Here is a 15,080-nt window from a genome sequence, read left to right as displayed (position 1 = left end):
AAACTATTATACACTCATCTTTGCAATAGTATCAGTGTCATAATAAATTACAATAACAGACTGTAACCAGCACATATTATGGTCACGTGTAGCATATTAGCGCATTAGTGTCAAGAATTCATAATGTAAACTGTTTTACTGCATATATATTCATTTAAATCATCATCGAGTGGTTAAAACATCTACTTTTACTGACCTTGTGTGAATTCTACTCAGAATGAGGCATAAAGTCATTGATAACAGATTTTTAATGTTTTATATGTAGTATCCTCATATTTCAATGTACTTCTAAATGCCTCCTACATCAGTGTGGCGGGTGTCTGAATGTTCGGAAACAGTATACCGTTGTTTGGCTGTTTAGAACTTCTTTTTACCCCTGAAAGAATGAAGAAGAACTTCTACGGAAGTATATCGAGACCTTGATACAGTCCGAACAACATAATGAATCAGATTTATTGCTTTATAGGGATTTATCTGGCATTTGATCACATTGGTACATTGTTTGATTGACCAGACTTGCTTAAAGGCACTCAAAAAGGAAAATTAAGTCATAATTTACCAACAAATATCCGAAAAGGAGATGTTAGGCAAAATCTTAAGTAATGACAGTTCTAATTCACATTCACTGGATGGAAAAGAATAATTCTACCTAACATCTCCTTTTGTATTACACAAAAGAAAGTCCAATGCTCCTTTAACTTTACACCAAGTCTGAGTTATGCATATGCATAGAAAATCTAATGACTATAATTGTTAGAAAAACCTCAGGCTATTTTTGGAATAGTGTTACTGTGATGGACTTGCAGAGTGTTTTGGGATGTGTAAGATACAGCAACTCTACAAGCCTCCTTGAGGCAATCTGGAAGATGGACAGAGTTCAACAGTGGTCTTAAACTTTTGGCCTGGAAGTGTGCCAGGGTTCTAGTCTAGATTAGATGTGAATGGAACACACACCCATTGGATTTGGAAGCAGGCGGCATACACAGACAGGCATGTTTCTCTGCAATCAAAACAACAGACAGCGTGTCATTGTCAGAGATATCAACAGCACACATAGTAAGGTAATTGAGTTGCAACTGTATATGGTTCCTTGGACATTAAAAAAGTGATTGATGTTTATATTTTATGTTCTTCAGATAAGGGTATTGGGTATCTTTTAAAATTTGTACCAAATACACAGAAAAGTAATTTTGAATGTTTTTGAAAAACTAAAACCATTTTTAACAAGTGGTATAACGATCAAGTAACAACATTGCACTTTTCAAATATATTTTTATAAAAAATTATTTTTTGCAAATATCATTAATTTCTAAATCATGATGTTTTCTTGGTGTTATTTAATGTCATATTACTATAAGTGTGATCTCATTTCCTGTTTTATGTATTCATTTGTCACATAACAACAAAATATGGCTTCCTGCAAGTGGGTTATACCACACAGACTTTTAAAAAGTTTATATATATATATACCACACAGACTTTTAAAAAGTTTATATATATATATATACATAGACTATTTAAAAGTATATATATATATATATATATATATATATATATAAACATTTTAAAAGTCTGTGTGGTATAATCCACTTGCAGGAAGCCATAATTTGTTGTTATGTGACAAATGAATACATAAAACAGGAAATGAGATCACACTTATAAATGTATGTATGTATATGTGTGTATATATATATATATATATATATTAATTTAAGAAAGTTTTATTGAAATGTATATTTATTGAAATTTTGATGTTCTGAATGTTTTTAAATATTATATAATATAACATATTATTTATTATCAGATTATCAAATTAATTAATTAATTAATGGAAAACTTAAATATCTAAAATTAGATTAGAAATATGTGTGTATACATACAGTATAAAGTGTGTGATATATATCTATATCTATATATATATTTTATTAGTATGTATATACTGTATATATATATATATATACACACATACCTGTATATATACATACCTGTATATATACATACATACATATATATATATATATACCCTGATTAAAACCACCTGCCTAATATCGTGTAGGTCCACCTCGTGCAGCCAAAACAGCGCCAACCCCGCATCTCAGAATTGCATATAAATATATATATATATATATATATATATATATATATATATATATATATATATATATATATATATATATAATCTTCAATAAAATTATTTTCCTAGAAAAGAAACACTAAATATTTTTAAATAAATAAAAGGAACTGAATAATAATAATACTAAATAATTTAAACCATCTAATTAACCTTTTTTCTTCATTACAATCCCAAAGAACTTATACCAGCTCCACATTTTTTACAAAAAATATAACAATTATTTTCATTCAGAATTTTACAGCATGTTCATAATTGGCGTGATGTGTTCAAGTCATTGTTTGTATGAATTGCATTTTTAATATATGTATATTTTTAAAACAAATGAATAGATCTGGATGCAAAAAATTAACATCACATCATTGCCCTAAAACTCTTATAACTTTAAGAGTAAACTTGCATTTAACATACCTATTTTTCCCATGAAAGTTTAAGAGGTGTCTTACCGTCATTGCAGCTTAGGTTTTGGGTTTCAGAGCTCTTGTAGGAGTTGGTGTTCTGGTTGCTATCAGATGGTGGTTCTGTGGGAGGATGTTTTATCCGATTCTCCTCTTCGTTGGACTGTCCAGCACTGGGCTCTGATCGGCCACAGTTCAAATGGACTCTCTTAGCAAATCGGCTGGGAAAGGAAGCCAGACGGCGAGAGCGTCTAACCGAGAAGGATCCTTCCCCTGGCTCAGGGCTCTTGAGGCGCTTTGCGGCCTTTTGCGAGCTCTCATAGTCTAAGTCTTTAGTTTCAGCTTTGGGCTGGCGAGCAGGGGAGGATGAAACCTCAGTCTTTTTCTCGTGGGTGGGTTGAGCAGCCCCTCTGCTGTAGGTATAAGGAGGGCTGTGCATTCTGTAAGGCTTGCTTACGTCAAAGGAACTGACAGCTTCTAAAAGATCTTTGAGCAAGGAGTGGGCTTTGATCTCCCTGCGTCTAGTGAAGGGTACTCTCAGCCTGGACCCGCTAATAGTTTGGGGGACCAGCTTGTGACAGTTCTGAGGAATGCTGCGGGGAACTGGGGGATTCTCAGGCTTGGCCTTGCGTGCCAATGCCTCGCGCTCCTTGCGATCCCAGCCGGCCTGTTTGCGTGTGGGCAGGCAGTATGTGTGCATGTATTTGATGAGCTCCACTACAGAGTGCAGTTCTTTCTCTGAGGAGAACTGAGGCTTCGGCGGCTCGATGCACACCGTGCTCTCGCATTCCTCACTGCTGGACTCCTCTTCCTCCTCCGAGTCACTGTCCTCTTCGTCCTCCTCGTTCTCCTCTTCGTCTGTGTTGGCGGAGAGTGTGTCCTCGGCCTCCTGTGCGGTGGTAAGGTGGCGATGGAGTTCAGTGCAAAGTCGACTGGCAGGCCGCACTGGTCGTGGCTTACGTTCCTGTGTGCTTGTTTTGTCCTTCTGCAGAAGAAAAAGGAGACATTTAATTACATTTTTTTATTTGAAATACAAAAGAAATATAATAAAGCAATAAGCCATGAAAGGCCATCCATTACAGTGATAATTGTTTTTCATGGTTAAGCCTAATATTGAGTAGGTCCACCTGATGCCACCAAAACAGCCCATCTAGCACCAACAACCATCCATGAGATTATCTAATCAGCCAATCATGTGGCAGCAGTGCATACAATCTAAATATATATATATATATATATATATATATATATATATATATTTACACACTGGCTTCCAAAAGTTTGGAATAATGTACAGATTTTGCTCTTATGGAAAAAAAAATTGCATTCAACTGATCACAATGTGTCAGTCATGTACAATATAGTCAGGACATTAATAATATGAAAAATTACTATTACAATTGAAAAACAAAAATCAGAACTTCTTAAACTACTTCAAAGAAAAAATCCTCCACGTGCAGCAATGACAGCTTTGCAGATCCTTGGCATTCTAGTTGTCAGTTTGTCCAGATACTCCAGGTTTCACCCCACGCTTCCTGTAGCACACTGTCTTGTTGGGCACTTCTCACGCACCTTACACTCTAGCAGATCCCACAAAAGCTCAATGGGGTTAAGATCCTTAACACTCTTTTCCAATTATCTGTTGTCCAATGTCTGTGTTTCTTTGTCCACTCTAACTTTTTCTTTCTTTCAAAAGTGGCTTTTTCTTTGCAATTCTTCCCATAAGGCAACTGTAAGTTTTCTCTTTACTGTTGTACATGAAACTGATGTTGAGCAGGTAGAATTCAATGAAGCTGTCAGCAGAGGACATGTGAGGCATCTATTTCTCAAACTAGAGACTCTGATGTGCTTATCATCTTGTTTAGTTGTACATCTGGCCTTCCGCATCTCTTTATGTCCTTGTTAGAGCCAGTTGTCCTTTGTCTTTGAAGACTGTAGTGTACACCTTTGTATGAAATATTCTTTGGCAATTTCAATCCTCAAAACAATGATTGAATGATGAGTTTCTAGAGAAAGCTGTTTCTTTTTTGCCATTTTGAACTAATATTGACCTTAAGACGTGCCAGTCTATTGCATACTGTGGCAACTCAAAAACAAATACAAAGACAATGTTAAGCTCCACAAACCAAATAGCTTTCAGATGTGTTTGATATAATGGCAAGAGATTTTCTAGTACCAAATTAGCAATTTAGCATGATTATTCAAGGATAAGGTGTTGGAGTGATGGCTGCTGGAAATGATTTGATAACAAATTAAATTTTTTGAATAGTGATGGTGCTGTTTTTTTTACATCAGCAATGTCCTGACTATACTTTGTGATCAGTTGAATGCCACTTTGGTGAAATAAAGTACCAATTTCCTTCCAAAACAGCAAAGTCTCTACATTATTCCAAATGTTTGGCCGCTAGTGTATATACTTATATATATATATATATATATAGATAGATAGATAGATAGATAATGTGTGTTTGTATATTTACATATACTGTATACACAGACAAATACACATAATTATTAAATATTCCTTAATAATTCATTAGCATACCTGAAGGTAATTTACGGCAACGTATCAATTTTGCACATTAATCTGAATTAAAATGATTAATCTTGAATATAAAAAAAATACAAAAAACTGTTTAGATAATGGATCACCCAGTCAGAATTTAGAGCCTTTTTTCTGTTCTCTGTGATAAACTTCACTTGACTTTGAATTTGATTGTACAAGCAACTAAGTGTGCCAAATAGTTAAGTACTTTGACAAAACAACACATAAAACTTGGATACAGATATAGTACTTAGCCTTTACTCATGACTGCCATCTATGCGGAATGTAGCAAGCTATCTTTTGTAACATCCTTATGACATGCCCAAATATCTGAGCCATGTGAGGCAGCTCAACGCCCAACTCAATGTCAGTGTGTACTATGTGCTAAGGTTACTGAGACAAATGTGTAAAGTTTAGTTGCGAGATATTCCCTCGGCATCCCGTGAACTATTGCTGGTTCTTTAAACTCAACTTTAAACTTTTAAACTCAAATTCAGAGTGAGCATTGCCCTTTATGCCTGGTAGAGGCTGTGGCTTTGGCATGACAGATGGCTGCACTCAACCCTAATGCAACAGTGGCATTAGCCATTGTGCAATGTGCTAAATTGGAGGGAGTGAAAGAGGAACCACAAGCTTCACAGGCTTTGGAACTTTGAAGTGAAAATCCTTAGTGTGGTTTCTAAAGGCTGACATTAGCTAATTAGGCATTAGTATTGCAGTGGGAATATGCTGCATCATAAATGTGTAGTGAATGGTGTATGTGCTCACACTAAGGAAGTTAAATACATTTCCTGTTAGGGGAATGAGTCATATGTTTTAAACTGAGGCTACAATCAAAGTGTGCAGAAGTTTCTCCCACCTTTAGCGCAGGCTTCACAGGCTTGACGTGCTGGCTCCTGCTGCTATGGCGATGCACGCTGCCATTTTTGTGCGAATCGTGGCCTACAGGCACATTAGGGGGTGACAACAGGAGTTTCTTTAGCTGTGGGGAGAATGAGAGGTGAAGGGGTTACAATTTGCTGACTCTTTAAAAATACAGACATAACACACTGCAAACACGCCGCAAAATAATCATTTTCTTAATCACTATTTTTGTCTTGTTTTCCAGGAAAATGGAGGGAAATTATATAAATATCCTTTAAAATTAGATATATTTATTTCATTCATTTATATACTTACACAAATTAAAGTTTTTACAATTTTTAAATTGCTTTCTTATTCTTGAATTAAAGGCATGGTTCACCCAAAAATATAAATTGTAATGTAAACTGTAAATTCTCAAAAACAAATATTATTTTACACAACAGATGCTCAAGTAACTTTATCTGGTAAGATATTTTTACTGGAAAACAAGACAAGACTTTTTTTTTTGTAGAATAAATCTCTGCTGTCTGCTCAACAAGACTGAACCGTCAAATCTCTGAAAAGTCCTAGAATGTTTGGATTTTGACATCTGTTACTCAAACACAAACACCAGTTGATGAAAAAGTTTTGTTCCCTTTGTAGCCACTGGAGTTATTGGACATGTAAGAAAAACGAAGCAAGTCTGTGTGTCCTAAGCACCCAGCACTGGGTGAGCAAAAGGGAGAGAAAAGAGAGTCCTTTAAGCGATTGTTAATGTGCCAACTTGGCAGGTCTGTCCATGCCTCTCAGTGTCCATTGAGGAAACTTAAGGGGCACTGAGAGTTTCAGCCTCTGTGTCCCAATCTGTTTTGGCATGCAATGGCCATCTGTGCCATGAAAACATGTGCTCCACTGTCCCTGATCCTGGTGCTTCAATGCACCCCTTGTTTCGCACACAGACTGGCCTCATTTAGGGGTTGAGGTGTAACTGCAGCCATTGCCAGTAGAGGGGGCTCTCAGCTCTCGGGCAAGATGAGTTTATAACCAGACTAAACTCTCTCACGGTGGGATTTAAAGATGAAGCCAAACAATACTAGAAAAATTCCATTGGTCCCTGAATTATCTCACATTAACTAATCTGTTTAGACTTGTAACATACAGAGTAGGAAATAGACTTTAAATTCCTTTTTAAGAGGCACTTTTTAGATGTGCAGGTTACATTTATGAACATGACACAAAAGGGTGTAAAAAAGAATAAAGGGAAAGTTCACCCAAAAATGAAATTTCTGTAATCATTCAGGCACTTTCATGTTTTTGAATCCCATATGACTTGGGACACAAGAGAATATATTTATAGTGCAATGACAAAGCTGCACTTTTTCATACAATGAAAGTGAATGATGACAGTCCCTGATCTCATCCACTTTCACCGCATGGAAGAGAGCAGCTGAAGACATTCTGCTAAACTTCTTCCTTGGTGGTCCACGGAAGAAAGAAAGGTATAAGGGCCTGGAGTAAATGAATTGATTTTGCGTGAACTATCCCTTCAACAAACTTCACATGCCTCTTTTTAAAAAGTTTCGTTCAGAACATTTCTGATGAGCAAACTTAAAAACTGTTACTGGTTTGTATTAGTGCCTTGTTAAGTCCTAACGGTACCATAAAAGTACTATTCTTACTCCAAGTCAGATATAAGTAATTTTCTTCAATTTACGAATCATTTGTCCCTCTTTCAGGCAACTGTTTATAACTTGTATATAACTTTATCCCCTCTTCCTGTAATTTTGTCTTTTCTGCTAATGCTGTAACAAGACCAAAAAGAGGCAGCGGCTATGTTGGAAATCCGCTTGTGCCTTTCAACGGCGTCAAACAATGCGATCCTAGACCCTGAACGATATGAATTGTCAAGAGTATTGAATGAAATGTAAGTAAGTAAATGTAAGTAACTACCAGTTTCTAAATCACAAAAAGGACATGACAAACAGGAAAGACTACATTATTATGCAGGCTATGCCAACCAATTGTTCAGCATTACAGGTATGAGAAGTGAAAAGGAAAGACAACAAAGGAAAAGGAAAAAAATATAGAACGTTTTAGAACGCTGTTCAACAGATAATAACTGTTAAAACTGGTTTCACAATGTACGCAGATGAAATAGTTGGGTTTGTGAGCTGAGGAGCGCAGATAAGAAAACAGCATCTTGTTCCAGGAAGCGGCGTCTTTGTGAGATGATTGAAAGAGAGAAAGGTGCTCTCACACAGAGGTAGGAAAGATAGAGAGCGCTTTTGTAGATCGGAAGTCCATTTTGTCACCAATGGGGATGAAAGATTCAGAAACCTGGGAAGTAAATGCAAGTATGCCTTACAAAAAAGTACTATGGTATTACCATCATTTTGAACATGGTGCCATAGTAATACCATTTTTGGAGTTCCATTGGGTGTCATGCAAATACCTTATATGAGTACGGTAATCATACAAAGCCATAGTATAATACCAGTGGTTCTCAACTGTGTTTTGAGAGGTGTAATACTGGCTGATAGCATGAAACCACTGAAATTCAGAAGATACTTCGAAAATACACTCAAACTATAAAGAACTGTTCATGGTAGAATTAATAAATTACCACTAATACATAAATACATGTATTACTACATATATTTTCCATGCATTAAGACATTTTTGTTAATGTTTATATGATAAATAATTTTGATAATTTGTTGTGTTGCCACTTAATGTAAAATCAGGGTGCCTGAAGCAAAACCAATTGAGAACCACTGGTATATCTTCACCATGGAACCACAGTACTTTTTGTAAGGCTGAGAGAAATAGAAGAAAACAAGGAAGTGTGATATGTAGGAAAATGAAAGGCTAGGATAAAAGCTAAAAGTTTGAGGTCCATATAAACTGTGACCATGGTCCATATTCCTGCCTGTGAAGAGGATTCTTGTTAGAGCGGTTGCTTAAAGCCCAAAATGAGAAAAATTCAGACCTGTGTTGCCTATCATACCCATGCTGTGGGGTAGTCAGAGGCCCATCCAAATCCACCTTAAACAGGATAGAAGGGTTCTTACTAGAGACGGGTCTTCTGTCTCTGGGCTCAGAGAGCCATGGAGGGGCTCACTGTCCAAGGAGAGGTCATCTTCCTCCTCCTCTTCACCCTCTTCAGGGTCTTCCCCCAGCGAAGGGAACACAGACAGCCCCCCGACCCCATCCTCAACAATGCTGTCCAGGCTGTCTGTGAACGCAGCGAGCAGTGCCGCATTCTCTTCCTGAAAAAAGGAGAAATGTAAGAGTAAAAATTTAATAGCATACCTCTTCTAGACAAGTTGCATGATTTGAGGTATCATAAATTTTTTTTCATGGCCTATGTAGGCAGAGTTACACAGTAATAATAGTGATTCTTGTCTTCACACAACTAAATGGCAGAAGATTAGACATATGAGGGATCAGTGTTAGAGGTTCCCACCTCGAATAGCTCGGAGTCTCCGGCACTGTACTGTATGGAGGCAGGGGAGTGATCCGAGTGCTCGTTGCACCAGTGCAGCTCACTGAGGCAGTTCACTGAGTCAAAATCGCTGGTGTCCAGCTGTGAGAGGTCAAAGTCAGGGAAGTCAGCATCAAGGCGGTCTGAGCAGACCTCCTCTTCCCCATACTGAAAAAGAAAGAGAGAAAGAGAAAATAGTTAGGTCAAATGTCTACATCAGAGAGCATGGCCACTTCAGACACATCTAAAACCACACTCTGGGAAATCAGAAGACAGCCGCCTGTGACAATGGAGATCTTGAGCTCATAACAGTAATCTGTACTTGTACTAATGCTCAGCACAACTTCATTACAACTAATGAACAGATTTGAGAGAGGACAAAAAGCTGGATTAAGGAATGGTTGCACATCTTTGAACAAAAAAGTCAAAGCAATGGATTTGGGGTTTGCTGTGCCGAAGAAATGGGGGATGAACATTTTGTCTACTCAAGTATTAAATCAATCAATAAATCAGCTGAGTACTTCAGTATTTGACACAAATTGTCTGAGTACTCGAGTATTCAACAAATAATTCAGATGAGTCCTTGAGTATTCGACACATAAATTAGCTGAGTACTTAAGTACTCTTCACATAAATTGGCCAAGTTCTTGTGTATTTGACAAATAAAATAGCGGAGTACTTGAGCATTTCACAAATAAATCATCTAAGTACTCGAGTATTCGATAAATAAATCAGTCGAGTACATGAGTATTCAAGAAATACATCTGCTGATTACTTGAGCATTCAACAAATAAATAAGCAGAATATTTGTTCAAGAGCCGATGTCTTACACAATATGTATGTATTCAACATACAAATCTTGAGTATTCGACATGTACAATGTTTACACAAATGACTGTCTAATGAATTGGACCACAAGGTACCAGTGAAAATTGCACCATCATAAACCAAATTAAAAATGTGTCACTAGATTTTTATCAGTGTAATGTTTTAAGTTGAAAATGAAAATCATGTCACACTTTGTGTCTTTTATGATCGATCATCACTGTTACTTTGTATTCGTATCCATCCCTAGAGGGAACTTCAAAGCAAGAATAATTTTAAATGTATGTTTGTGTGAGAGAGGAGATAAAGAGTGTGTGTGAAAGACATAAAAAACGTGCATGTGTGCATCTCTATGTCAGTAAGTACTGTGAGAAGGGAAGTGGTTTAAACCCCAGGGGTAGAGCTGAAAGACATGCATGCCTTAATATCTCCATGTGAGCGATGAAGCTTTGCATTTTGTACTAGAATCATTCCCCTCTCCCACCTCCCCAACCCATCTGTACCTGTCCTTTCATGGAGAGGATACCTGGAGGACACCTGGTGTGATGCTACCTCGGTTTACAGGAGGCCAAAGCATGAATATTCTACAGGGCTACTGCAATGCATTTTTGATGACAGCTTGCATGAAATCTGCCCTCTCTATTTCACAAAGCTGATGATTGTGCTTATTCAGTTCCCTTTATTTCCTTACACCAGGTCTGGTGAAATGAGCACAAGTACATACAGGCAACTGACACAGCACCATTAGAGTTTGTTCTAAAATGCAATGAACCGCATCAAATAAAACAGCAAAGGTCTTAAACTTTTAAAGCACCTATTACAGCTGCTGAGCAGATGAATTGAGGTCAAATGCTGTATCCCATACCTCTGCAACATTTTAGCCCAATCTTTTTATATCTGCTGCTTTTTAATCTGTTGGCTCACTGAGCTACTGTTCAATTTGAATAACAGCATTAGTACTGGTTGAATATTAACAGGATATTCATGATGATTTTGCTGGCGATTTCAAATGAAGAAACATTGTAAATATTGTGTTTCTCCTTGTCTCATGACGTGCAGATATGAGAGTTTCTGTGTGGCAGTGTTTACATATCAAGTTTTGCCTAAAATCTTTTGTATGTAAATATTGATGTTTATTAATATGTAATGTTATATTGTTGAATATGTATAATTAATTTTACTGTATTTTACATCATACATTAAACATTACAAATCTGCTTTGCAACATTGGCAGTGTGGTTGATGATAGTTCCTCTGATTAAAAAAAATGAAAATCATCCTTTAAGCCATTTCAGAGCAAATACATAAATACATTTCGAATACGGCTAAGAAATATTGAGACACAGTATATCACCTCACCATTGAGTATATAACATTACAAGAATTTGTTATGGAATTACTACACTTTTAGAATAACCTCAAAGATATCACAGCGATTATGTTTATTCAAATGCAAGAAATTAAACAACAGGATATCCATCTCTGCCTGCAAAATTTGAAAGCTGTCTCTTGGGATGCCCTGAAGGTGATGTGCACGTACGTGGATGTGTATCAATCCAAATGTAATGCAGGTGCTCACCAAGCACCCAATACACACATACAGCATGCAAACATACAAGCTAAGCCTCATTTCATGCCACTGACTCATCACTGTCCTTTCAGACCCCCACCCCAAGAGCTCAAGAGCCCCAGCTAATCAATCTTTTTTTCAGTGTTTTTGTTCTCTCCACTCCACTCCTCTCTCTCTCTCTCTCTCTCTCTCTCTCTCTCTCTCTCTCTCTCTCTCTCTTCTGTGTTATAGATTGTCTCAATATCAATCAATAAAAGCTCCTTGGGATCTAAAGTTTTAAGGTCATACACATAGCGTGCATGCTGCAATTGTAATGTGCACACGGATGTGAGCTGAAACAGTTGAGCTCCTCTTATTGGGCATACATACTTCAGGGAAAAGTGCAGCAGAGTTCACACATGCTGGAATCCTCTACATAATTCTGTTTAAGCCACTGGTTCGCTCCCCATTAACACATTCCAATGTATAAAGACCTTTCAGCATGATCACGTTTTTATGAGGCGATAATATGCAGTGGATTAGGGATGTAAAAATAAAATAAATTCTGTACAAAAATAAAACAAATGTAACAATACCAGACTTCTCATAGCTCTGGTATTACCAAGTAGGCTACCGACAACCTCCATGCTGACAAGTGGCCGCTTTTGAACACATTTGCGCACATGCTCGTGAAGGTAAGTTAAAATGCATCTCTTGGTATAAATTCACAACTAGGCAAGATATTCATTTAGACACAGTCGTTTGTCTTAAGTAAATGTAAACATATGGGACAAAACATAAAATCTGTGCATTAGATCGTTCACTTTAAAAACAGCCTAAACCTGCTGCTCTCTAATATGTTGTTAATAGTATTCAAACTACAATATTGACAAGAAAAAGAGAAAACCTCTATGGCAGTTTAACTGACTAATCACTTGAGACAACGTTTACTTTATTGAGAAATATCATTTGTCAATACTTAAGAGAGAAGGCTACGTGCCATGCTATGGAAACTGCTATTGATTTCAAGTACTGAAATTTCGTTATCATGACAGCCCAACAGTGACAGTCACATTTTCAATGGTCTAAAAAGATACATCCCACCAGTATCGCTAGATTGATGCTATTAAATAAGCAGATGCAAATAACTCAGCGGCAAAGACTAATCAGTGATCCGTGTAGTCAGAATGACTATCATTCTCCATTAAAAGTCCTTGTGGTGGCGTAGTTACTCGCCTCAATCCGGATGGCAGATGATGAATCTTTATCTGCGCCTGAGACGTCAATCCGCGCATCTTATCACATGGCTTGTTGAGCACATTACCGCAGAGACATAGCACGTGTGGAGGCTTCATGCCATCCATTGCAGCCTCCATGCACAACTCACCATGTACCCAACCGAGAGCAAACCACATTATAGTGACCATGAGGAGTTATCCCATGTGACTCTACCCACCCTAGCAACCGGGCCAATTTGGTTGCTTAGGAGACCTGGCTGGAGTCACTCAGCATGCCCTGGGACCACGCCCTCGCAAACTACAGGGGTGGTAGTCAGTGTCTTTACTCGATGAGCTACCCTGGCCCCCGTTATTCAAATTTTTTATAAATTGTACACAGTACAACTGATATGCCTTTAGACTAGTTTAAACGTGTCAGATTTGCATTCCTTTACATTCATGCGCACAGTACAACAAAATATGTTTAAACTTTGGAGCAATGGGAGAACACCTAAATGGAATGCTGTAATTGACAATTTTCACAGTTACATTAGTGCAACAGCTATAATTGTAATCTATGTTATTTTTTCAGTTAATTTGGCAGCCCTACAAGAAAGGTCATTAAACAAATAAATCAGGCAGCGAGAGGTGATTTGCGTGGATACCTGATCCAAAGTCTGACCAAGATAACACTCAAATATAACCACATAACATTGTAAACACGTAATTGGTTGTAAAATCTTTGCCGATATATTACCTCCATGTTCCTCTGCGGCCAGTACTGGAGGATTTTACATTGGGAATGGCTTTGTTATACAGAATAACAGCGGCCCCTAGAGGTAAAATAAAAACAATCACTCACACCTCATGGGGATTTGCTATTACTTTCATCATAGAAAATATTCATCCAAATGTTTATCCTCACTTCAATGCATATTTTGTTGTTTTTTAGATAATCAAATGTTATAAATAAAAGCGAGTGCATGCAAACAAAAATGTGAGAATAATGGATACGTGCCCCGGCAGCACATACATACTTAAAATCTTGAGAATAATACTACACCTTATTCCTCATTAAACTTAATCTGGTGAAAAATATATACAAACCCCTTCATTTGGTGAATTTATAGGCTATAAAAAGCTCAATTTGGTCTCCTTAAATCTTTAAATAAAGAGCATTGTAACAGAACCAAATCTCTGCCATTTTAAAATAAGAGTAACCAGTGTGTTTCAGGCTTGTTTATTAGTTTAAACTCCCACGTTACACACCAAATGTAATTTTTTTCTGGTTATTATTGGGATTTTTATTGAACAATAAGATGCATCTGGGATTTTATTTATTTTATAGCATTTGTGCCTGTAGTTAATTAATCTTTTATCGTTTTTTTTTCCAACACCTTAGTAACCAGTATCGGCAAAATCCATTATCAGTCGACCTCTAGTTCAGTGACAGTAAATTAAATAATTAATGGGATATTGTTCATATTCATTGTTGGTTTCACATTGCAAGAGCAGAATATAAAGAAAACGCTAAAGAACCTGTAACACAGTGCTTGGTAACTCTAAAGCTGCATTCACACTGCCAGCGACACGCAGAAACAAAACAACCTCGTCTCATTCATTTTCAATGAGAGCTGGCGACTTCCTGCAACATGAGCGATGGCGACCGCTGGCAACACAATGTGGGTGTGTCCAGCAACACGACAAAGTTGAGAAATGTTTTATTTTATGCAAATGAAGAGCGACTTTCGGGAGCGACAGCCAATACGAGAGAAGATGTAGAGCTCACAGGATCCTTCTCTCTCAGCTCCTGCAGTGGCGGAAAGATGGAGGAAAGGCTAATCCTTGCTGTTAGCAATTTACTATATTGTTATATGATATGTCTCTGTCTCTAGTGACCAAACCGTCAGCCACTGGCGACATGCAGCGACAAAGTAGCTGGCAGTGTGAAAGCAGCTTGAGGCCCTAATCATTATTTTTGAAAATGTATTGATTTCACAACGTTTACTTCCCTCATCCACTCTAAAATTACATTTTCCTCCACCGAAAATGGAGCATTTAAAAAATGCTCTTCATTACCATATACTT

The 15,080-nt window shown here is 37.3% G+C and overlaps 1 protein-coding gene across 1 annotated transcript in view; it reads right to left on the bottom strand.

Moving 5' to 3' along the window:
* The window catches only part of LOC127663437 (peroxisome proliferator-activated receptor gamma coactivator 1-beta-like), a 52,974-nt gene that overhangs the window by 10,606 nt on the left and 27,288 nt on the right, over positions 1–15,080 (bottom strand). The window contains exons 2-6 of the mRNA XM_052155036.1: positions 9,384–9,569; positions 8,989–9,186; positions 5,934–6,056; positions 2,578–3,514; positions 955–1,000 (exon numbers count right to left, since the gene is read on the bottom strand). Coding sequence (XP_052010996.1) covers positions 955–1,000; positions 2,578–3,514; positions 5,934–6,056; positions 8,989–9,186; positions 9,384–9,569 — 1,490 coding nt within the window. The remainder of the gene's footprint in view (positions 1–954; positions 1,001–2,577; positions 3,515–5,933; positions 6,057–8,988; positions 9,187–9,383; positions 9,570–15,080) is intronic.

This window comes from Xyrauchen texanus, chromosome 23 (assembly GCF_025860055.1).
Source record: "Xyrauchen texanus isolate HMW12.3.18 chromosome 23, RBS_HiC_50CHRs, whole genome shotgun sequence".
NCBI lineage: Eukaryota > Metazoa > Chordata > Actinopteri > Cypriniformes > Catostomidae > Xyrauchen > Xyrauchen texanus.
The sequence above is the reverse complement of the archived record's forward strand: the minus strand, read 5'-3'. Positions and strand labels throughout refer to the sequence as shown.